This window comes from Coturnix japonica, chromosome 3, assembly GCF_054131305.1.
Source record: "Coturnix japonica strain WE chromosome 3, WE-NBRP24, whole genome shotgun sequence".
Taxonomy (NCBI): domain Eukaryota; kingdom Metazoa; phylum Chordata; class Aves; order Galliformes; family Phasianidae; genus Coturnix; species Coturnix japonica.
This window is the reverse complement of record NC_140665.1, coordinates 45,949,715-45,976,075: the sequence shown is the minus strand read 5'-3', so window position 1 is coordinate 45,976,075 and position 26,361 is coordinate 45,949,715. Positions and strand designations below refer to the sequence as shown.

Here is a 26,361-nt window from a genome sequence, read left to right as displayed (position 1 = left end):
AAATTACTCACAGGCCCAGAGTAATTTTCCCAGCTGACCACAGTCCTCACTTGAGCCACATGTAGACCCTGTGGCGTAGGAACTGCCGCATTCTGGAGGCAATGACAGAAGATTTCTAGTATAAAGTCCTCCCCTTTCACCCTGCTGCCAACTGAAATTATTAACCTGTCTTGTTCAGGCAAATCAAACCTCATTCCTGCCTACCAAGGAAGTCTCCTTTCCACTTCAGTGGCAGAAACTTATCTCCACACCTACTCAAAAATCAGAAATGGTGCCAGCAGTGAAGGGCCCCACACTCTTCCAAGATGCCAGGGTACGGTTATTACTACAGTATAGGTACTGCCCTGGTAACACTCCACTGCCCTTTGCTTACTTCACTCACCCAAACTTCTCCATTTGAATTATCACTATTCTCACCAGCCCACTCTTGTCAAACTGCCATCTGTGCTTGATATTTTGAGTCTACCATGGACCACACATACGCAAGCTCACAATCGTCTTTTCCATTAAAGCTCTTTTCCTTAGTATCATGTTTACATTCTTTTCCCTTCATAGTGTTTAGGAAAAAAAAATAATAATAATAAAAAAAAAAAAAAATCAGGTCAACTGTGATTCTTACAGAAGTGTTTAACAGTAGTAGTTCAAGTCTTAAGAACAACATCAAGAAATATGAGGCGCATGGTAAAATTTTAAGTGCTAATCAACTGAGTCTCAAGGCTTACAGACTTCAACCAAATCAGTCTGTCACATTCACAGGATATCCTGTAATGCCACTCCTTGTTTTTATTCCACTGAAGGTTTAGGTCTTCTAGACACAGCTGTAAATTGTACTTTGAGATCATGAACCAGTGCATTTCCTAATCAATAGATAATCAAGGTGGCTGTGATTTATTACGCTTCTTATCTATCTGACATTCTATGGAGCCATGCATTTCTATATGTTTTGTTAGGTACTGCAACATCTATCCATTGGAATTTATTTGATATAACTCTATTCTCAATTGAGTGATGTGATTGAATGATTATGATCTCCTTCTATGATATACCAGTTTATGAACATATTTCTGTCAAGGAAAGAAGGAGAAGAAATGAACTGGGCAGCTGTATATTTGAAACTGCAATATGTAGAATATCTTTATGTGCTGCCAAATAATCTGCAAGGACACTTAGGAGATGACCAAAAATCAGCTCAGTATGAATTCCATCCAAAATTTCAGTGAAAATACAGAGCTCAAATAGCTGCAGATGTGGGGACACTAATGCCCTGGATAGTACTTACGTATGTCGCATAACGTGGATTAAAACCTATTGTACTAGGCTTAAAAGTGCACTTATATACAACAGTACTTCAAACTGTAAAGGATATGTTTGTGATTATGGCACTTACTGAATTATCTTTCAGCATTTTATCAGCCATGTACTAACTCTCGTAACCTCAGGAACATGCTGTATTTTAGTAATTCTGAATTCTCACAATTTTTGCTAAATAAAAACTATGTGGCACAAGTGTGCAGTGTGAAACAGCTCTTCATTTTCAATTATTATTTTTTTTTTAATGAAAATTTTTTCATAAAATTCCTAATAAGCAAGTATCTGGAAGAACACAATCACAATTTTCTTTATCCTACTTCAAGTCAATCAATCTCTAACAAATCAGTCACTTAATATCGTACAGCAGTACAAGAGTAAAAATCCACTATCTCAAATAAGATTGCTAGAACTAAAGCAAAAGTTCAAGTGAGACAGGAAGTATTCACTCAAAAAAAAACCTAACCAAACAATTAAACTAAAAGAAAAATATATGCCTCACAGCCATTATCTTTGAAGTGTAATCAAAGAATTGGAGAAAATAAAGCTGACAAAAATGATGAAAATGAGAACTCCAAGTAATAGAGGGCAATGCTGACATCAACTTTTGGAGTGACAAGATCAAATAACTTAAAGAAAGAAAGGTCTTTAAATAGCTGAGTGTGGCAACAAATGGGTACAACGCATATCAAAGGCTGCTCATGATTTCTGCTTTGTTTTCCTGTAGCCTTGATCCATAAGAAAACATGAACACATACATATTAGGTAAGAACAAAAAGAGTGGTGTAGAAGGAATTTATCAGCTTTCCTGCTTCAGACCATAAAATCGATTCAAATTTATTTTCTGCATGCTGTTTGTTCTGACCTCATCCTGACTCACATCCATTTTTGTATTCACTTAGAGCTTTGAAGTCCTGTAACACAAGTGCTAAGCATAGGACTTCACTGACACCTAAACAGCTGCCAAATGGCATCAGAGCTGAGACAGTCATCCTACAGGAAAGCCATCAAGAAAAAGAGATCAGACCACAACCACTTGGAAGCAATTTAAGTCATCTGTGCACACAACTCCTTTACACATGTATATCAGCTGCACCAAAAAGGGACATATCCTGCTGTTCTTACCAAGTTCCCAGGGGAAAAGTCTGCAGCAATAAAAATGCTAGGTTTGATGAACATCATGTCATTCGTCCTCAAATGACAGCTTCACCATCATGGATGGAGAAAAAAACAAACAAAAAAAAAAAAAAAAAAAAACAACTCAAAAAGTATTGCTAAGGAAGTAACTAGCCTGAATACTGGAACAGAGCACATCGTATTTATTCACTGAAGTGCTCACACAAGTTAGAAATCAACTGAACGTTCTCTGCCACTAATTTGCATGAATTTCACAAGTAATGTCTGAAATAGAGCAGCATCACTGATAGGCATTCCTTAGACACCAATCCACACCAAGCATCTGCCTACACTGAGAAACTACTGCTGCCACCTTTGCTTGAAAAAGCAACTTAGTACTCCGACCTCCTGAAATGCAAACATGTTATTCCTTATTCAGAGAAAAGGTGCTATTTTCGGTTCTTCCACTGGTGGGAAAAAAAACAACCCACAAACAAACCACAAAGCTGGTATGTAAAATTAAAATAATAAATTGGCATCTAGCCATGATGGAAAGCCAAAACTAATACAATTTGCAATAAAATATAAGAATACATCGCAGAACAGCAACTGTTCATTGTTTATCAACTATTAGTGGCTTTCCATTGCAGCTATCATTGATTTCAACACTGCACTTTCTGTTCATTAACTTAACTTCTGGTTTAAGTACTTTTAAGCAGACACATAGAATACCTTTCATTATACAACTTGCTTCCAAAACTTACCAAATCTAATCTCTTACGCTTTCATTTCACTCAGTGCACTCTGTAATTCCCTCCAATGAATATAGCTGACATCAGGAATACACTGGGGAGTTTCACACAATACAGTCAAGTAGGACTGACCACAGTCAAATGCAGCAAAGCAAAGGCATACTTCTCTGGATTAGTGACTATCAATATCAAAAGAAAGAAATCAAGGGCTTTTAAATCTATTCTTTATACATGCTAGTGAAGAAAGCTGCATCATGTGCTTTGTGTACTCAAAAATTGAAAATACAATTGGCAATGAAATTAAGTGTTGTTTTCAGGATAAATGTCTTCTAACACCACTTCATATGTCACATAAAACCATCCATTGACCTTAACTGGCTACCAGTCTAAATGCAGTTATCTATATCAATAGAAGCTACCTGAATGACAACAATCATTACCTTGAAATTAGTTCCACTGACACAATTCCCAGTTCAGACCTGAATTTGTAAGAGGTTAACAAACTGCTGTTAGCCAGTGATGCAATGCATGACATTTACAGAGCAAGAGCATTACAATGCAGAACGTGACCCGAAGCAAATAGAAGGAGATATCCACCCCTTAAACAATCCCAGTCTAAGTTTCAATTAGAAGAATGAAAAGCAAAGCAAACAAAAAAAACAACACTAATGCCCACGAACAAACAGGCGTGCTTAAATGTTGCCCAAGGGTTGCTCAAAACGCTTACTTTTTATCAATGTCGCTAAGCACAGAAAAATTCTTCAAAAAGTAAAATACCTGTGACTAATACAAGGCTATATCCTGCTATTCCACCTATTTACCAAGCTTTCAGGATGATTACAGAAAAAAGCTCTAAAACTGACAATGTAATGTAGGCAGCTAATCAGAGAGTACCTACACAATCTACCACCCAACTGTGTAATCAGCTGGCCTTTCTAGAGAGAGCTGAGTTCCAGCTGGATGAGGCCCCAGATTATGTACTTAGAAAGGGAAGAGAAATTTCCATGACATTAAATAGTAAAGTGCCTGGGTTGGATAAACCTGACAAACAGGCTACTGTCCCCTAGGGCACAGTTCCTATCCACAGTACTTTGAATCAGTAAAACAAAATTTCTGAAGTACCCAAAAATTAAATCTGGGTAGAGTTTCCAAGGTTCAAAACTCTTATCTTCACTACTGCCTTTCCCTTAATGGCACTGCTATGCATTTCTGAATGCTAATGCAAGCATGAAAAATACAGGTCTGGAATAGGCTGTATCCTTTGGAGATGAGAGTTCATTGTGGGGATCAGACAAACATGGTGCTTTATCTTATGGAGGCTGCTGCGCTTCTGGGCAACAGAAGCTGACTACCCAAATAGCAAGGAAATTCTCTTTCAAGATCTAAGGAGGATACATAAATTTCGAGCATGAAACATTTGTTAAGGTTCAGATCTTTTAGATCTGACCCTCTATCTCACGTAATAACGATGAAGTTTAAAAGGTTGATTTTATCACTTCTGTGTACAACCCGTTACATCCATACATGTAGAAAACATACCGTGTGTTGAGGGGTCAAAAATCACAAGTTCATCATTACTATTGAACAACCTGAACTTCAAGAGTGTAACAAATTTCCATACACTAGCTGAAAATTTTAGATCTCATGAGCAGAGTCTGCAGAAATGAAGTGAAAAATCCCAGCTTATTTTCACTGAGAACGAAGCTAAATCAAATTCCTTTCCACATTAATCCAGCTGTTTCACCACTCTAACTCGCACACATGGTTGAAAATTTAAATTCAATGCTGGTGGCTCAGAATGTGACTTCATGGTCATTTTGACCACTCCTGCGTGGGAACTGCCACCAGAATGAGTGGCTGGCCCTTCACCTCCATGCTGTCTACATGCTTTTACCTGATGCACTGCCATTCACAGCAGGTAACATTAGAAACCTGTCTGAAAGTTCAACAAGAAGAAAGATGCGTTTTCAGGTAACTGCTCCAGCTCACTCATATGAACAGCCATGCCATGACAACAGAAATTGCCCTTCTATGGAAAAAAGCAAAACACTCCCAGGAGCACTCTCAATTTTTTGGCTTGAAGACATCATAGTACCTTACCTTTTCATGAGGAATTCTTAAAATAGGTAAAATGTCTAATGAGATGCCAAGAGGGCTTACAAAAGCATTCAGGTACCTAAGTTCCATTGAAACAACATTACCTGAAAAGTTTTATACTAAAAAAAAGTCCCAAGCTTTTTTAAAAGTTTACATTATATAAACTAGCCAACAGTTAATTATTACCAACATAGTTACAAAACCTTTCCTTGCTTCATTTTGCTTCAGCATTTTACAAGTAACAGTGAAAATTTGGCATAACTTGGAAAGTTTCAAAAAAGTTGCATGATCAAACATGGCAATTACACAACATAAAGACTGCAAAACCACAGTTCTAACCAAACACCTCAATGAGATGCCACACTGCATGTACAGAAACACAGAGGATCTGGAAATATTAAAACATGGCAGGAAAACTGTTTCTTCTTTCTTTTTTTTTCCCAAACCACTACCATACAGAAGGAGTTACTAGAGACTTGTTGTCCAGAAAGACAAACACAATGTAGCATCAAATCATGTTTTACAGACTGAATCAGAATAAAGCTGTACAGGGAAAAACAAACAACATGGGACCCTAAGGGTCTGCATCAACTCTTGAAGAAACCATCATACATTGGCTCTCGCCTGAAATGTCATGAGTTACAACAATTATGGTGAGGGTACATTCAATGTTGCAGTCATACGTGATGGTAAAAGTGTACCCTTTGTACACTTACCCCCTGTAAATAGATCATTATGTATTCACTTAATGTATTCTTCAGTTCCACTTGAAAGAACTGCACCTGCAGCAGAGGAACTATTACCCAGAAAAAGTCCACTTCCCTCATTAGCTGTAACATTGTTGTTGGGCTTCCTACCGTGTCCTTGCAATGTTACAGCTGTATTGATTTATGAAATGAAATAGTTAGAGATGTTTAGATACTCAAGCATGGATGCACATTTTTGATGCAAGCACTGAAAGAAAATAGTTCATCAGAAGCTGACCACATGAGCAAATATTTCGCAAGAAAAACAACAATGCAACAACTGGTTGTATTTTGAAAACAATTAAGAGATGTTTGTTCAAGAGAAGAATTGTGTTCTTTGCATGCCTGCTGACAGGCAAAACTCATCACTAGAATCTTATCTCCCTTCGACTCGACTGCAAAAATTCCATTAGTTTAATCACCCAGACATTTAATCCAAGTTACTAGCAAATGCCTGAAAACTGGCAAAAAAAAAAGCAAGAAATGCCAAGTGCTGTTGATCTAAACACAGCAGAAAAGCATTGCACATATTCCAGAACAAGTAAACATACTATTAGAAAATAAAAACAAAGAAAAGTAAGAAGAAAGCAAATGCAAAATAACAGCATCTCACCTTTTGAGGAGGTGGTCCGTGGTCATCCAAATAAGTGGAATTTCCTACAAAAAGGAGTAGAAATAAACAAAAATCATCCAACGAAACTTCAGAACTTGACAATGTATAAAGCCCATGCATCCCTAACCCAAGGTTTCCGTGGTGTCAAATAATTAAATACCATCTGCTTTAAATTTTACTTCCAAAGAGAAAAAAAATAAATAAAAAAATCTGTTTTGGCTTGATTTGTGATAAAAGATTAGATGCACATTGTTATCTTAGCAAAAATTAAATGAGCCAAGGCAGTTTTAATTAAACAATCATGGCATTCAGTTACTCGCATGACAAAAACTGTCAGCTGCACCCTGGTACGCTTTAAGCTAGTGAATAAAGTTAACCTCAAAAAGATTTCTTAAATAATAAAATATCAAAGGCCTTCAACAGAGCTTGCTCTCATGAACTTCACAAACATTCCCTTATCTTCATTCTAACAAGGGTTTTTCCAAACCTCCAAGCTACATTTTTGTTCCCGAATAGTACAGACTGAATGGGAGATGTATTCCAAAGTCATTGCATCAGCCTTTTCAAGATGCTCTTTAAATTCAGAAGAAAAGCTTCAGAACAAGAGCTCCTAAATTTTTAAAGCGCTCCCTTTTTAGCTAGCTACCATAAAAAGGGCAACAATCTCAGACTTTGTACCCATTACTTACAAGGCTAAAGTGATAAACAAGGGTGAGCTTTCCCAGTAGAGTACAAAACCTTGGGGCAGGCTGAGAAGTTCTCCTTAGGCCCTGCACCCCTTTCCTCTCAGTCATCCTCATACCAAAGGCATAAAACAATACCTCAGAACTAATGTTACATCAGTATGGACTATGGAGAATAACCTTTAACAGAGTCTACTAGATACTCAAACACCATAGTGAGGACTGCAAAAAGTCTGGCCCAACAGTGAGCATCTCGACTCTTAGAGTTGACTCTAGAGTCAACCAAATTCAGAGTAATGGTTTGAACTCCAGTCAGAACAACTTGCAAATCAAAAGAAGAGGATGGAAAATGCAGGAATTTCCTTATGTTCCCTTCTCCTGCAAGTTTTCTTTCACAGTCTCCTCAGGCCTTTAAGCTGGAGTTGATCTCAGCATCGGCAGTGTACCAGACCAAATCAATAGTCTGAATTCTTTTAGGTTTAACATGGTTTAAAATGAATGAAATGTTTTCAGTAATAAAAGTGAAACCATTCCCTTAGTAGAAATGGATGCCATAACTTTACTAAAAACACTAAAATAGTGCAATACACACAACTGTGGTGCTGTGCGGTGGGCACGCTCTGTGATCTGCCTGCCAGCTCCTTAACCCTAACAAATCCTGCACATGTTCTCAACAAACATCTTGTCATAGAATCAGGCTTGCTTCACCCTCTGGATGGCAAAAAACAGGGCCATGGTACTTGAGCATCAATACGTGCAAAAATATCCTGCACAATATCCACCATGCTCAGAAGCTTCTGAAGAAAACCTGCAAGAAATAATCATTTCTAAAACAAGGATAGTCCATAAAAAGCATAAAGGCTTCTGAGTTGGGTATTTACAAATTTTATGAACTTTCAGAGCCACATTTTCATAGAATGTGTAACAGACTATGTCAGTTTAAAAACAGTAGAAAAACCAGCATGGTAGGTATTGCAACAATGAATAAACATCACGATAAAACCAATCTGTGAACAATTTCTACCAAAAAATGACAAAGAAGTACAAAAACGAAACTGGCACAGTAAAAATCAGGGACTTAGGAATGAATACCATAAACACTGGAACCACTGTTCATCAGTTGAAGTGTTTACTGCAAGTACATCAACACAGCAAGCTAACATAAGATGGAGAATATAACTATGCAGCTTTTACATGCTTTGGCACAGACAACAACTAGAACATTATACAAACACGTGTTTGACTTCAATAAGTGTCACAGCAAGAGAAAATGCTCTCTGTAGTGGATCTAGCACAGTGCTAGAAGAAATCATCACTTTTCATTAAGAATTTAGCCCAGTGTCCTGAAACAACCTATTTAATGGAATTTAAGAGTTTTCTAAATTCCTTAAATAAAGCTTCAGATCTTGTCTGTCACCCAACAAGTTATTTCAACTTTTTTTTTCCACAGATAAGTATTTATACTTTTAAAAACATCTTTTGTCTGCCTTATAATTTATTCTACCTTTCTTTAAGAGCACGATAAATCATTAGAAAGAACAAAGTAGAAAGAATATTCAACAATCAGACCAGTGGCATTATGTATTCCACAAACATGCTCAGCCACACAGTTGTGCTCACTGAGCACAGTTGTCTCCAGTCTCTCTCTCGATAGAAAAAATAAATAAATAAATAAAAATCAGCTCTATTACAGAACACTGTGAATATATGGAAGCAGCCCAATTTTCTCCATAATTTATTGTTTTTGCGGTTAAGTGAATCAGATGTATGCAAAATCTTTGGGGAAACCTTGTGGTTATGTTCCTTTTTTTCTAGGAATCACAGAAGAGTGGGGGATTTTGCTTGAAGCAAGCCAAGTTTAAACAGAGAAAGATGGTCATTTTCCAGGATTACGGACAAATACGACTGTGTACAGCTCATAACTACAGAATACAAGAGTAGTCCTGGGGAATAAAAAAATAAAAAGAACTGAACAGTAAGGGAAGGTAGTGGTAAATGGGTCTGCGTATGAACTGAAGATCCTTCAGTAGTAACTGAAACACAGTCACTTCATGGGAACAATTTAGATATCGTGTAGAAAAAACTGTTCTGAGATTAAAGGAGATGAAGCCAACATGGAAAATGTGGCACTTCTATATTTTCCTGGAGCTGAGTTTTCCCTTGGTAGGGAAGGATCACAAGAAGCAGTGTAAGGGAACTGGGATGCAGCTACTGCCAAATCTATCATGTCTGCTGTAAATCCCAGTCTGTTCCCTTTACTTGATCGCTGCCTCCAATTTCTAGTAGCCAATGCATTCTTTATTGGCATACCATCCCATAGATCATCTGGGGTCTAATAGAACAAAGCAGTCTAACAGTCGTCTGATGAGTTTTCTGTGCTAGAAATGAGGGCTTTGAAGAATGGCTGTTCCTTGCAGTACTCCTAATCATTAAGGACTGCACCTTCAAAATAAATAGAAGCGTCAATGACGACTCAGAAGAGGATTGGTTCTGCTCTGCTTCCAGCCAAAAGTTATTTAAACAAAAATCTGAAAATCCACCCCAGTCAACATTAGTTCACACAAACAGTTGGTTCTCGAGAGTCAACTGTCAGTTTATACTACACTCACTGTTTTCTTTCCACCATGAACAATTTCTCAGTACTGTAAAGACTGTGAAGGCTCCACCAGTAACAGCGTTAACTTGAACAGGATGCCCATGGATACCTAAACTAGCCAGAAGCAACAGACTTGAGGTGTCAGGGTGTTCTCAGACTTCTATAATTTATAGGTCTCTGTTTCTTTTTCTAAGGTAGCAGTGAACATCCTTAGAAATTTATAGACTTTACACATCTCAAATAATAAGACGTTATTATGAAATAATGTTATATTATGTTATAATATGTTATAATGATATAATAATATGTTATAATGAAATAATTATATGAAATAATAAGATGTTTTAAGTTATCATTTCAAGGATCCCTTCATGGATTAAAGGCAGGAAGGGGAACATGGACTACAACTATCAGTTTGGCAGAGTGAGGTTGCCCAGTTCGAATCTAATGCAAAAGGAAAACTGCTGAGGTCAGCAGAGCTGTAACAGTTTAAAGAGAGAACATTTTGACACAGGTGTGTAGAGATTAACACAATAAAACTCTACTGACCAGTCTGCCCTGGAATACAGAGTGATTTACTGCATTTTCTTCCATCACACATAAAAGGTCCTGTACCTACAAGTGGTTTCCTCAGCGTAAGGCTAACAGGCTGGAAAATATTTCATTTGAAGTTGAAAAAACATACAGCAAGTATTATTTTTAATAAAAACATTCTGAAATGGATTTTTCTCCTTTCTTCCTTGCCTTCCAAAATAACTTGGTTATTTCTGATTTTTAACGTCATAAATACCTCCCCAAATAACCCCAAAGCTATGTATTAAATTCATTCTGTCTCACTGCATGCAATGAAAAACAGAAACTGAAAGATGACCAGAACACCTATTTGGTGTTACTTTCCAGTCACTGAACATAGGAAACACTTCATTAATACAGTTCAGATTTGCTTACCTACAAGTTTTCTCTCTTTATACAAAGAGAAGAGAAACTGGTACTCTCAACAACAGTTTGTGAAGACAGAGGCTAAATCCTGCATATGTAATGTATATAAAAATACTTCTATTATATAGAGATGAAGGGTTTAAATAAGCATAGGTTCTAAAGCAATTTAGAATATACATCAGAGAAAGATTCTAAGGGAAATAAATAAATTTTATATATACGTAAACGCTGACTTTCTTTATACCTACCAGTTTGTCCAAATCTACTACAGTTTATAAGCTTCTCTTTTCATGTATTCAGACTATAGTTTGCTAGTTTAATAGATCCATTTCTTAGGAATTTCATCATTTCTTTTCTTAGGAAAAATGTCCACACTATTTGCATTTGTTACATTCAAACACATTGAACATATAACTTCAACAAATAGAAGAAGAAATTCAAAACTTTCTGTGGTTTAGTCCAAATAACAAACTGAAGTTCTGATATAACCACATCTATCATAATGGCGTCAACTACAACAAGATGAAAGTGTCACAGGCTCTGGTTTATCTGCAACATTCCTAATGCTCAAACTCGTTAGTCTATAATTGTCCAAGATGAAAGATACATTTTAATAAACATTTAGAAATGCTGGCCAGATGAAATGGAATCTGAATATTTCATAATGAAAGCTCTTGGCCAAAACTGCTCTCAAATGAGGAGAAAAGATCTTCCATCTTACAAACTCACACAGAACCAGGCAGTATGAAGTCAAGAAGTACATTTTTCTATTCTGAGCAACAAGATACATTCTTCCTATATACATGACAAGTAGCTGGGTATTTTGTGCTCAGTTTTTCTGGGAGACCCTTCTCAACCTGTGTGGGCAGTAGAGGTGCAGACAGGACAGGGGACAGCAGATGATGAGCACAGCCCTCCTCCTGTATAGAGGAGAGACTCCAGAAAGCACAACTGCTCTGCACTGAGTGGTTAAGCTTTGTTTCAACCTGCCTGCTACAGAAAGTTAACAAATCTTTCCACAGTGAGTGTATAGACCTGTGTTTCATTTTTCTGTTTGTTTTGTCAATAAACTGCTTTAACTACTGCTGAGGGTAGAAAGAAGAAAGAAAATGGAACCGAGTATGAAAAACAACCATAGCAGGTATTTTCCTGCACTTGAAGAACAGCCCTCTTTATTGAGACAGAGCAGAGAAAACCTAATGACCAAAAAAAACCATGAGGCGCTATTAAGCCAAACTATTTCAGTTTTACTTGAATGCATTTCTCCATGAGAACAAAGGCTGCTGTTTATCCCTGCTGCCAGGTAGCTCTTAGCTAAATGCACTTCAAAGCTCCATTAATCTATTCTTCATCTTCCTTCTGTTTTTCACCTGGTTCTCAAATTTTACTTGCTGATATCACACAGAAAGTGAGTGCTGATTAAAATAAGGGGGTTTTCTTTTCAAAGAAGTTTTTTATCCTACCTTCCATCACAAAGTATGCCAGATATGTTGCAATGACTTGTATATCCTTAGTAAGATTCACCACAAGAAAAAGGCAGACTCAATTCTATAATTAAATACAAATCCACACTCCCTGGCCTCTTTTGGGGATTCCCTTCAACAAGCAGTCTCCTTAAGATACATAGTCAAGCAATATTTAAAGCTAGGTGACTGCAAAATTAGCTGTTCAAAGTTTAAGGGGCAAGCTGAGTAGAGCCAGCAGACTGACAGTTGAATTGCCACCTATTCAAACCACACAGGCAGAAACAGCGGCCCTGACTTTATTTCCTAACCTGCTAACATGAGGATAACACTGGTAACTGTGCCAAATTGCTTTCGTTGAGTACCAACAGGATTCACATAACAGAAAATTCACAGAAAAGGAATGAGTAAAAATCTATTAGAAAGACAATACATTGAAAACAATCACCAAACTTAACGCTTAAACTGAAAGGGCAGAGCACAGAAAACTGCTGTTGTGAGTTTTGATGATGGGACTGGCCATGGCTGGGGATGGTTAGGAGCAGATGAGCAAGACACTACCATGTATCACTCTGCTGCTTCAGATCAAACAAATTAAAAGCAGCTCCTACTCTACTATTATTTTCTTCTTTTTTTTCCTTTTTTCTTTTTTTTCTTACTCCAGTAAGCTTCCCCTGGGGCGTTGTTCTGGGGCCTATTGTTCAATACTTTATTTCATTACTTGAAAAATGCATTAGAAAGCAACGACATTCAATTTGATAGCAATACCAAATGAAGAGATTTGACACCTGCACAACCTTCGAGGCAGACAGAGTCCAAAAAAGACCAATCGCTCAATGAAATGTTCTGAGAACACCCTAGAGAATTCAGTAAATAGAAACGTAAAAAAATTCCAACTCAGCAACATTTTCAAGAAAGCAGAATTGGAAACAAAGGTGAAAGTGCAGAAAAGAGAGCAAGGAAATCCGATGGGAAGTGAATACCAATTTGCTTCCTTTGGGTTTCTTTGAGTACCCTGTGAAAAGTTTTCAAAAAGATCTTCCCATTCCAGCTGAATGTACAGTAATACTTTCACTAACTTGGCAAAACATCCATTTTGACTAAGCTACCTATGAAGACATTTTTTAAGGTTTAGCATTAGCCTATTTCCTCCTTTTCCAGAAAGCTGCATATGCGAAGACCATTTGTCCACATCAGATAAAATCTCCTTTCGCTACTGCCCTGCAGAATGCATGAGACAAAGAACCTTTGTTGGGCAGGAGATGCTGACAAGAGTCATGAAACTTACCCTCTTAATGCTCACACTCTCCCCTGCACTAGAGAGTAGGGCATCAAACTGAGTGAACTCCCAGGCAGTCATCTAAAGTACTGCAGTTCCACAGACAAAACTTGTTTTTAAAGACTACCTACCAAAGCGATGACAATTTAAAGACAGGTACAATGGCCAGATATTGGACATAATGATGAAGCTTCAATAAAGACTCTGTCAAGTGCAAGGCCTCTTATTCTCATTTCACTCTGCCATTCAGACTGCAAGCTCCAGGGAATCTGTATCGACCAGACACCTTTTCAGATGACACCATTCTCAAGAGTTTCCTATTACATCAGCTCCAGACAGCAGCACTGGTCTTTTGCATATGTTTTTCCAGAGACAGGGATTTTATTTGCTTAGTTAAACTTAGGCTAACTTGCAAGCATTACTCCTGTTCATTGCATTTATGAAGGTATTTTCAGATACAGTCATATACCTCTCTCTATTCTTCCTGCATAAGCAACCTTGGAAATGAGCGAGTCAATGAATTTTAGAAAACATCTAGTTGGCAAGTCACCAGTTATCCAAAGAAGACTTCTATTACTGTTATTATTAATACACACTACACTGCAAATGCTGTCCAGAATGGATTGTTTGTTGGGCATTTGGTTGGAAGTTCCTCTCCCAGGAGGCACATCTCCGAGAAGCTGCTCAGGTCTGTGGTCTGACCCCAGCAGCACCTTCACAGCAGAGAAAAAAAACGAACACACTTCACAGACAGTTGATTACAGAAAGCTCTAAAGAACTACTCACGTTTTTATCATGGTAAAAGCACTCTGTGTAAGAAGAGCCTATCTTTGTGTTGCCTTCTCCTCTGAAGATAAAATGAATATATATATATATATATATATATATATATATATATACATATATATATATATAACAAGTTGTTTAACTATTATTAGTCCCCTTTCCTCAAAAAGCTTAGCAATCATTAAGCACTGAAGTAGCACTTCTTACCAGGGTCTGTTACAAGCTTATAACTGCAGTACAGAATGTGTAAGTAGACCAGATAAGAAACATAAGGAACATACTGTACTTACACAAGCTATTTCTTATGACACATTAATGTAAAGTTTTATTAATCTTTATTACAAAACATACTGAAATGTCAGATGGTTTTCTAGACTTCAATATGATTTAATATAAATATTTTCCGTTACTATAAATTCTTTGGCCAAACATCTCAATTTTCACACTATCCAGCTACTGGCTTCAGTTCATGAAGATTATTTTAACTCCTTTCTTCCTGACTTGTCATTGATGACGTACTTTTTTTTTAAGCAAGTAGACAAGTTTCATTCTCAGCAGAATTTCCCAAAATGGCACTATTTCTCTCGTGCTCTTGTACCTGCCCCAGAAATATTTACTCTTCCATACACAACACTAAACAACTGCTCCTAATGGCAAGGAATTCAACTCAGTGAAGACACTAAGAAGGTCTAAAACACCTTTTGACTCACTTGGATAACTGTTTGTTTATTTAGGACTGCTCTTGGTTGCTTTGACCACACTTATGAACTCTGAGATGCAAACATTCACTACTGGTAACAATTACCTGGGCATGCTCTTTCTTTTTATATCATTTTCCTGCGTTTTATTTAGCTTGGAGAACCACATCAGGATGTCACAGCTAAGACATGGTAGTTAATAGATCTCTAACTGCCACTCACCAGCCCCCCTGCAGACCAATGCTACTTATAAGAGACATCCCAAAATACACAAAAAACATCTGTGCTATGCAGACTATCACCATACAGCAGACATTATCTAAATTTAGCTTTTCAGTGTACACATTCATTAAAAGAAGCTTTTTACTATATTTATATATAGCTACGTGTATTGGCAGCAATCTATTTGTTTTGCATGAATGACTGGGAGACTCCTAAACAATAATGAAATTGTTCTATTTATTTATTACAAAAAAATTAAGGTAAGTAAATGATGAAAGCATCATTTACTCCTGAACAGTATAACTTAGAGATATTACTGTGTTTTATTATTAGGACAGGCACTGTCATTAGGACAGCTCATTCCCATTGAATGAGTTGAGATATACAGCAAAGAAACTGCAGCATACTGAAACTAACATTTAAATATCTGGAAAAAAACCAACACAAATTCTCATCCTTTATTCTGTATCAAAATTTACACTTCTCTGAATTGTTTATGTAAATGTAAAACACATAATGTATCTTCTCCCCTATTATGAAGTCTAGAGAGTTACATTTTTCCATGCATAAGATGTTTAAATATTAACTTGTATACAACTACAGTTCAGTGTACTCTTACGTTCTTATTCCTTAAGTGAAAACATCCCTAAAGGCAAGATCATTCCTGCCTCACCCATTAATTTTCTTACAGCTTCTTCTTTTGTCCTGTGGGATTTATATCCCTTTACAGCAGGGGTTCTGTAAGTACAGTAATTGTAAAGTTAAATGACTGCACTCCCCAGACAGCAACAAATTGCAGAACTTGCTTCCCCAGAGCAAGTTCCATTTAGCATGATGGGGGTCCTTACCCAGGAGACGTATAATGGAAATGTGTTCACAGAAGTACCACAGAAGCTCTGTCAAAACTTTTCCCATTTATTTTTGTATTATCTGCTCAAAGGTTTTGCTTTCTTTTAATGCTAAACTTTTAAAGTTAACAGAACAATATGCTGCAGAATCACAGAATGGCCTGGGTTGAACAGGACCATCATGATCATCTGGTTTCAACCCCCTGCTATGTGCAGGGTCACCAACCACCAGATCAGGCTGCCCAGAGCCACATCCAGCCTGGCCTTGAATGCCTCCAGGGATGGGGCATCCACAACTTCCTTGGGCAACCGGTTCCAGTGTGTCACCACCCTCTGAGTGAAAAACTTCCTTCTAATGTTTAACCTAAACCTCCCCGTCTCAGTTTAAAATCATTCCCCCTTGTCCTATCACTATCCACCCTTGTAAACAGCCATTTCCCCTCCTGTTTATATGCCCCCTTCAAGTACTGGAAGGCTACAATGAGGTCTCCCTGGAGCCTTCTCTTCTCCAAGCTAAACAAGCTTAGTTCCCTCAACCTTTCCTCACAGGAGAGGAGCTCCAGCCCTCCCTATGCTAAATAGCTTGTAAGAGTCCATTTTAAGAGGGTAGATGCTCAGAATTTTCTGAAGCCGTTACCTAAAAGCTAAGGAAGTTAGCATCTCCAAATGTAGAAAAACTGGTCTGCAGAGCAAACATGGACGGTACCTGCTGTACTGGTATTAGTCACTCATGGATAGTTTAACACTTTCGTGGATTGTTCAGACCTCTGATCCAAAGACAGAAGATATTGTTTGAGTAATATTGAACTCTGATTTAGGTGAATTCCCATGGGAAAAGAATTCTATTTCCAGTAATATCTAAAAGTCAGTATAATGCCAACACCAAAATTACTTCAATCTGAGTGTTTCCTTTACTTCTTCTGAGTGCGTTTGATTGCCTTGCCCCACTGCAGCAGCAGGTGTGCTCAGATTGCTGCCCTGCTATGAAAGAAACAACCTTTTGCCAATGGTTGTAGCAGATTGCTTCAGTGCTTTAGGCCTGACAAAGCTGTAGGCACTAGGACACGTGTCAGGACTTTGGGGTGTTATTTTCCTCTCTAGTCCACAAGTATTCACTCCAGATTTCCTACCATAAGTCATCATGTTCCAGGTCTCGATGTCCTTACGGGTCCACAACCAACAGCTCTCCTGCTATGGTCAGCCAGAGTGTCAGCTCCCCTACCTCCAAACAAAATACAGCTGTGAAAATACATCCTCTCAGCAGCTGTTGCAACTTCATACAAGCCATTTTAAAGGTCTCCACTGTTTTCTTCTTGTTTCCCACAGCAGTTTCCACTGTATTACATTATTTACCAATCAAGAGCTTTCCAGAACTTATTTTAGTCAAACACTAAGAAAGAATGTAATTCCCCTAACCACCTCCTCAAATATAGTACATTCCTTTTTTACTCATTTTTTACTTCTTTTGCCAGAGATGAGACTTCTGGCGCTGAAAATATAACTTGTTAAACTGGTGAAGATTAGGAAATTGAGAATGGGAGGTAAATAAAGGGGGTAGAAATGTCAACAAAATGCTGTGGTATTGCAATTACCGATTTTTGTATTTCAAACTTGAGCAGTGTATTTACTCAGGCTGCAATGTGCATTCACAGCCAAGGCATCAGCAGCAAAATGTTTCGGATGACTCAGCTGGGCCCAGAGCGCCTGCTCCCATTCCAGGCAGTTTCCTTCTCTTTGCAATTACTTCCTTATAGTAAGACAAAAATGTGTTACCTCAAACATCTCTAACAAGAATCTTAAAGTCCGACTCAGTGCTTAAGAAGTCAGCTCTGAAGGGTTACTTAAGTACAGCAGTTACACAGCAAAGCCAGGAGAGCAACTAAGGCAATAAGTGTTACATCAGCAATGCTCACTGGTCTGAACCTTCGGATGAACATACTCACCAACTGTGCAATTAATTAAAGCACACCAAGTTTCCAATATCACCAAGAGTTTATTAATCATTTGTTTGATTCTATGATTTATGTACCTAGACTTTTTACTGTTTTGGGGATGTAAACAAGCACTGCATTCAGCTCTGGAAAAACCCTGGGATACACTCCCATTTTAGTTCTTGGAAACATAAAGGAAAAGGCATAAATACAGTGCTTTCAGCTGGAAAATGCGGTGAGTGAACACAAATAGGATTTTGCACAGGCAGCCATACGAGGCTCATATAAAACTATGGGATTTTACAGCAGGCTCAAAAGACTTGAACTCCCACATTGCACCCTGGGTGGAAAGTAGGGATGTTGGGTTTCTTTTGTTGGATTTTTAAAATAAACAGCCTGGTACATGGATCACAGGAAACAGGGTATGCATATACCAAAAATAAAACCAAAAAGCCTGCATAGCCTAGAAAGCATTCTGTCTAAAGCTCGACAGCAGAACTGGGAAGGACAGCGCTGTACTCCTCAGTCTTTTTGGTTATTTCTCTCCTGACCTCCTCCCTGATGCACTAATCTAGAAGGCTACCATTATCATAATGAAATCACAGATCATCTACCTATACATGGACAGAACAGTTGCTTCACACTAGATTCCTCCTCTCGTTATTAGGTTACTGTACTTGTGCTGGGAGTAATGCCAACAAGCCCAACATACCCTCTTCTGCCACCACCACACCAGTGAAAGATCTCAGAATCTTCTGCTTGCTTCCAGCACTCAAATTATAGATTTGATGATATCCTCCGCTTTCATACCCCAGTTAAGCAACAGGATACATTTTTACCATGTATTCTCATGGCACTCACTGAATGTTTAGTCAAACTTTTAAGTACCACGACTGAAAGCTATTAACAAACAGAAGTCATCCCTTATGAATACCCTGGGAGAAGGAAAAACAAACAGAAACAAGGATATTACACCTCGTCACTGACATTGCAAAATCTCAGTCATACGCTGCAGCTTCCTGGGTTACTCAGGCAGCATGGCTGCTGCAGGCACACAGATACATACATGGTGAAGCCCAGAGCCCATACAAAATGTCACCCTTACTTCAGGGAGCTGAGTTAGGTCTTTGGGCCTCATCTAGTACCCCTGCTGAACCTGAGATTGCTACCAGCAAGCAGCTGGACTGCTTGTTTTAAGTTACATATTCACTTTGCCTGAAGACAGCTTTCACAGTTGCTGGGAATCATGACCCTTGATTTATATGGCTTATGATTGGACATGATGCTTTTTAAGGTCTTTTCATACCTGAAAATTTCTTTGATTCTATACCATAAAAAACATTCAAAGCTACTGCAGGAGTGAACAAAGAGTAAGGACAGTACAGATGAGTGCCAAATGTAGGGCAAAGCATTAGTAGGCCAAACAGTTGTTAAGGAGTTTATGGATTTATAAATTATAAATTACCAGACAGACAAGGAATGCTTCCCAAATCATGTATGCACCCCTAGGTGCAGAAGTGCTTCCGAACACACACAAAAAAAGCAACACTGAAAGCTGAAGAGCTTTCCTGTTTTTGAACTACTCAATGTGATATTGGTAGGACCACCAACAGCTCTGCACAGCTAGAACAGGACAGCAGTATCAGAAGTAACTAGAGTAGGTCGGGAAATGTGATCTCATAGTATAGATGAAGTCTAGGAATAATTTACTCATTCAAAGATCACAAAGGGGAAAGTAGTTCTGGTCCTCCAAGCCACTCACCCGTAATCCCAGAGGAGCTAAGGTTTCTGCTAAAATGATTACAGAGGAAAAGGCATTTTATAGTTTCAAAACTTGTTTTCAGCACAGAAATATATGAAGGCAGTTCACACTTTTCAGGAAACTCATAAAGGCAGTGCAGAAATGTCAGAAACCTCATTTCAACGTCTTCGGTGATTAGAAATTTATGCCATTACACATGGAAGAATATCATCATCTCCAACATAACACTGTTTTCATGCAACTGAAATTATAGTCTTTTTTTGTTTCATTGCAATCTAGTATACGACCTGTTTTTGACTTGACTTTTGTTTTTAGTGTGGTAGTTAGTGCTAAGAACACTGTGTGATTTTGGGCTATTTTTTTCCCTCAAAAACACCAGTTCCACATTTTTCCATTACTGACTTGCTACTGCCAATCTGATTTTTCTAGATTGTTCTGAAACACATCCCTGCCCTTACCATCTTTCACAATATCTCAGCTTCAGAATCACCTGCAAATACAATCAAGATATTAACTCTGCACTTTCTAAGCATTAATGCAGACATTAAACAAAACCAGAGCACTGATCCTTAATAGACACCTTCCCTTAGCATGTGCCAAAGCTGTTGCTGCTTAATGATGCTTTATAAGTATTAAGGTCACTGCTATTAATCTCATCAATTAAGAACATAAATACTAATGGAGACCGTAGTTGAAATGAAGTAAATAACATTTCATTCTAGATAGTATGATCAGTGTTCAGTTTATAACTACGGTGCTGCGTGCTAGCACAACCTCAATGATACAAACACACATTCAGCCACCAGTAGCACCCTTAGCACCAAAAGAGACACCCACAACCAATGCATGGCCACGCGCTGCCTCCTGCATGCCTGCCCTGAGGTGAGCCTGGATGTCAGCTGCAGCTGCCAGGTCTGAGTGGCATCTCTGCTACCTCCACCATTCAGCATGAAACCAAACTGCACATGGAGCCAGCTCAGCCTGCCCCACCATCCTCCGTATCTTCTCCCACTTAATGACATAGCAGCAAGCATGCAGCCCTAATTCCAAACTCTAAAAACTTGATAGAAAGCTAATAAAAACTACTGAGACTTACTGGAAATGTACATATGGTAATGGTTCTGATACAAAATACTTCAATGCTGCCAGCCCTGACACCAGGACATTATTAAAATTGAATTAGCTTATGACTGAATCATCAACTACACCTTCAAATGCTCCAGAACAACAACGTAGCATGTGCTAAATTATTCACTGGGGAACAGTCCTTTACCGTGTTCTATCCTGAGCCAAAATCATGCTACTTGGAAATAGGGCCTGCGATAAGCTGGTTACTTTTGAGACTTCTGTCTAAGGAATTAAAGCTGTTCCTATATATATATATATATACACATACATATACATACATACATATATATACATATATTTTTTCTCCAATTAAAACAGATTAACAATGCTGTGCAAGGCTAGCTCTTTCACAACACTCCATGATATGTTTACATTCCCTGTAGTGGAGTTGCCATCCCAAGAGGTATTTAAGAGATGTGGATGCGACTTAGTGGTGGACTTAGTAAGGTTAGGCAGTGGATGCACTTGATGATCTTATAGGTCTTGTCCAATCTAAATCATTCCATGATACTTGCTGCTAGGACACATCAAGTTATGCATGTGATTAGAGAGCATTGGAAAGCATGCAATCCACTGGGACAGTAGCTGCTATAGTCACACAGCAGAAAACAAAACCACGTGCATAAATTCACTTCCTGGCAGGTCTGAGAAAGAGGTAAACTGTTCACTGTCCACCCTAGAAGTGGGTAAAATCCACTTTGGTCACATTTCCTCCGAAGTACAATAGGGTTGCCAGGAAAACCAGAACATAAACTTGAGTCCTGGGAGTTTGTCTTTGTCCCACTATCATAATTTGTAATAGGGCTTCTTCAGTCGTATGATTTACTCCATGAACCAGCAGAGAGCTGCTGCCCACCCACAAGGCAGAGATAAGTACCCTGCCTGAACCATAGCTGATCTCATTTGCACATCTAAAGCTTTTAGAAGTCTGACTGGATTTTGTTCCAGTTGGTGTCCAGAAAACAAGGAGGATTCAGTCCGTGACCACCTGCAGCCATTTTGACTGCTCCTGTCCCCTTCCTCCTCCTACTCCACTATTTTCCACCTCATGCATAACCAATAGCACTCGATGATGCTGAGGGCAGCCTGCCTCCCTGATACAACACAGAAGCACGTGGCAGTACTACAACTTTCTGCGTGTAAACCTATTCACTTTTATTCACCTTGGTCACCCTTGCCAAACCATTATTTTCACAATGTGGTATCATTTCATAGACTCACAGAACAGCTTGGAAATGGACCTCAAAGCTTACCCAGCTCCAACCGCCTGCTGCTGGCAGGGCTGCCCCAGGCCCCATCCAACCTGACCCCAAACACCTTCAGAGATGGGGCATCCACAGCCTCTCTGGGCAGCCTGTGCCAGTGCCTCACCTCCCTCTGAGTGAATAATTTCTGCCTAATATGTAACCCAAACCTCCCCTCTTTTAGTTTAAAGACATTGCCCCTCGTCCTGTCACTATCTGTGTGTGTAAATAGTCCATCTCCTGCCTGTTTATACGCTCCCTTCAAGTGCTGGAAGGCTGCAATGAGGTTTCCCTGGAGCCTTTTCTTCTCCAAGCTAAACAAGCCCAACTCCTTCAACCTGAATTATTACAAATGGTATTATTTTCTGCAATCTGAAGTCTGCAGAATGTGTGAACAACTTCCAGTATTTTCCTTCAAAAATTTTATGATCTACAAAGACTTGTAAAAGCAGTGAACATTTATTCTGAAACAGATTTTCAAGCTAGACATGGAAATTGCAGCTGGAAACACCACCTGTTTTGTTGGTTGTCTTTTTTTTTAGCTGAGCAGGAAAAAAAAAAAAGAAAGGGAAAAAAATGGAAAGCAAGACAAGACAGACAAAAGCAGGAAACTGTGCTATCCAGAGGGTTTTCAGTACATGTGAAAAAACAACAACAAAACCAAAGTAATTATATAGAAAGAAAGAAAAGAAATTGAAATAAAAACCCAACTTTTCTGTTGAACCATAGAGTAGCCTATTTTTGTGCTTGATTGGATGGCCTCCAAGTGAGACATCTGAATTCAATTAACAGAAGTTTTGTTTTGGGGCTTGCATTTTTGTTTTGCTTTTTTAAGTACTGAAAATTTAACTATGTGAACTCTTTTTTGTTGAATGACAAGATCACAGGACAGCTGAAGCACAGTCCAAGTCTTTTACAGCTCCATAGCAAAAACAGTTTGCAAAAGAAAGATGGAAAATGATCACATTGAAACTGTGCAGTGATATGTGCCACAGCCACACTGTTGCTAATTCGTATATTCTGTATTTCAGAAGTAGTTTTTGAGCATACAGCTGACCTGCTAATTTATTCCCAGGTGTCTCATAATTACTTTTGTTCTTCAGAAAAAAGCCAGATTAGGGTTCAATTTGTTTCAGGTAGTATAATGACCACTCAGATGAGTCAGTAAACATGAAAAATGTATGTAATTAAGAGTTTTGTTTTGCTTAGTATTTCCAGATATCATTTCACAATTGATATGCAGAGATCAATACACAGAAAGTCCTGATGCAATAACATAAAAATACTCAGTGGCTTCTTTCTGCTGTCATTCATGAGAATCTGGACTTACCTGTAAGCATAGCCCTAGCATTAACATTCCAATTTTTGTTTGGAGCATGTCTCATATGCAACCTATAGTCTGGAGCCAACCTGCAAGAGGTTTCCTCCACCTTCTTTGACAAGGTGTGAGTGTTTGCTCAAACTTCCCCTCCAAAACCTGCCACAACCCCAAGCACTGATCATCATTGCTCATCCAAGACGCCTGAGATGGAGAATTGATGTTACAGTACACTGGGGAGCTGAGTGGTGCACCACAGCTGCGAGAACATGCATGGGAAGGTGTGAAACCCAGAACACCCACAAAAAACCACAGCAGTATTGCAAACAACACACGGGAAGATTACCGAATACTCTTGCTAAGACACATTAAAATGGAAACATGATGGATAGAAGCAGTTCATGTAGGAGACTCCAGATGCTGATACAGTCAAGCAATTCAAAATAGATAAACTACTTGCTTTGGGTATTTTAAGACACTGATCTGTTTAATAAGAGATAACAACAGATTCTTCCGTAAGTTTCTTTGTAGGAGGCTACCCTGGCTGATGGCTGCTATGCAGTAAACACTGCTATCATAAAATCCTTCTCCTGTTCCACAGGCTGTACACACAGAGGTGTCTCAGGTTGTGCCTTTCACAGGAGCCACGAGGATTTTTTTTCTCAAAAGAAAACATTTTCTTTCTCCTTCCTAAAGCCTAACAAAAATGGACCAAGCAGTCTGTTTGCAGCTGATCCACCTCCCCTTCCAGAAATACTTGTTCAAAAACAAGAGCTGAGACAAAAGTTCAGAATTCAGCAAGAGCAACAGGCCTTCCAGCACTGTCCATGTGAATAGTTTCCTTTGAACAGCTTGAGTCCATTAAATTCTTTTGTTTCTCCACACTGTCCAATAAAAGTAACTGAAGCGAGCCCCATTTGTAATATGCCACATTTAAACGTAGGCATTTATGCCTCTTTCGTCCAGATTTATAGAGATACTTTTCCTCTGACTAATAAACTGGTCAGCCTGTTAGATTAGGAATAATAGGCAGTGTTATTAGAAGGGTGGGGATGTGCATCTTGTGACTCTTTGAGGTTGCAAATACACCATCAAATACACAATGAAGCACTTAAACTACACAACAATATAACAATGGTTAGCCATGGTAAGCCCAACCCTGATTTTAAGGCATTCTTTCATTTCTCCAACAAAGAGATTTTAAAATTGAGAAACGTCTTCATGCTTTCTCTAAGCTCAGCATGCACATTGGAATCAGAGTGTCAAACCTGGTTCTACAAAACATAATCACCTTCAGATAGAATTGGGGAAGGCACACTCTGGCATTTGTTTTGGAGAGTCTCTATGAGATGCAACCAACATCTCTAAATTTATAAAATAATTTCCATGGCTCATGTCTCAGAGTTTCACATAATAAAAGCACTTCTTTCCAAATTGTTACCTACCACACCTGACTAAACAGCATGCACATAAGAATGTTTGTTTTTCTAAAACCACTCTGTATAAAATTAGCTTGCTAAGTGACATTCTGGTGGTAATCCCAGGCAAATGCATTTTCCTGGTTTATTTTAGAACTTGCAGCACACACAGGTAACACTGAGTATGCGCATGTTACTCCTGATGTGTAACAGGCTAAGACCAACTGAGGAAGAGCAAATGGAATTGTCCTGTTATCACAGAGGGCTAATCTGCTTTTCCCGCAATTTTATACTAAGGAAAGAATTATCACTCAACAGTTTGAGTCCAGTTGTTCAAAAAATTAAGATTAGTGGTAGAATCATAGAATAGCCTGTGTTGGAATGACCCTCAAAGATCACCTAGTTCTAGTACAAAAGGTTCGTCTATCGTTACAGGAGAAAACTGACTGCCATCCGTGTGAATGAAGGCCAGACTTTGTAAGACCAACACAGAAACATGTGATAATACTGGCATTGATATTTGGCACCTGTTTAAAATTGTTTGGAATGATGAAATGTTTCAAGGAGGTATATAATCTGGACAACTGCTCCTAAGCTACAAAACATTCATGCACTTTTGCTTTTGTTTTCCAGCTTCACCCACAAAGGAGGTCAAACTCCAAATTCAACCTGATGCTAACCTCTTGCTGTGCTCTATGAAAAGACCAACACACTGCTCCAAGAAAAGCACAAGCATCAAAGCCTTCTCCTTTCACATCTGAGAATTTCCCAGGAGTAGCCATGATAGTTCAGTTGATCCTTGGCTCTGCTTCTCAGATGGGTCCTCTGCACTGCTGCTGTCAGTGTAAGACCTGTTTCACTGGAAGACTCAAAGGCAACTTTGGCTGCTGGCTGTGCTCCACAGCACCTCTGCCAGTCTCCCTGGCTCTCACTGCCACTTCCCAGCTTGCTTCTTCTCTCTGCTGATACCTGCAAAATGCAACCAGCTCTATTGAGCTCTGTCATCATCCTACACCTTCATCCAAGCACCTTTTGAGGTCATATTTGGCCTGCAACCTTTCTTTCTCCTGTGCTGTAAAAAGGGATAATGAACTACAAGGCAGATCATGTGGGGAAAAACAAAACAAAAACCAAACTAACAACAACAACAACAAAAACCCACCATGAGAAATCATTCTTGTTGCAGATATTTGCTTAGTGAAATTAAAATTCTCATGCTGTATTTGGACAGTTCAAGGGGAACTTGTTTTCACTATAACTTCATAGTTCTGCTGGTGACTGAAAGTTTGCTAGGGCCCATGAGCACTCCTCTGTCTTTGGCTTGCACACATGCTACTTGTTCAAGGCTGTGTCATGAGTAAGCTATTAGCCACAGTTGTTTAAAAACACCAAGCACCGCAGCACTTGTATTTTG

The 26,361-nt window shown here is 38.7% G+C and overlaps 1 protein-coding gene across 4 annotated transcripts in view; it reads right to left on the bottom strand.

Moving 5' to 3' along the window:
* Window positions 1-26,361, bottom strand: part of UST (uronyl 2-sulfotransferase) — a 143,133-nt gene that overhangs the window by 81,260 nt on the left and 35,512 nt on the right. For all 4 annotated transcript variants that reach the window (XM_015858144.3, XM_015858142.3, XM_015858145.3 and 1 more), the window contains exon 2: window positions 6,633-6,676. In XM_015858144.3, coding sequence (XP_015713630.1) covers window positions 6,633-6,676 — 44 coding nt within the window. The remainder of the gene's footprint in view (window positions 1-6,632; window positions 6,677-26,361) is intronic.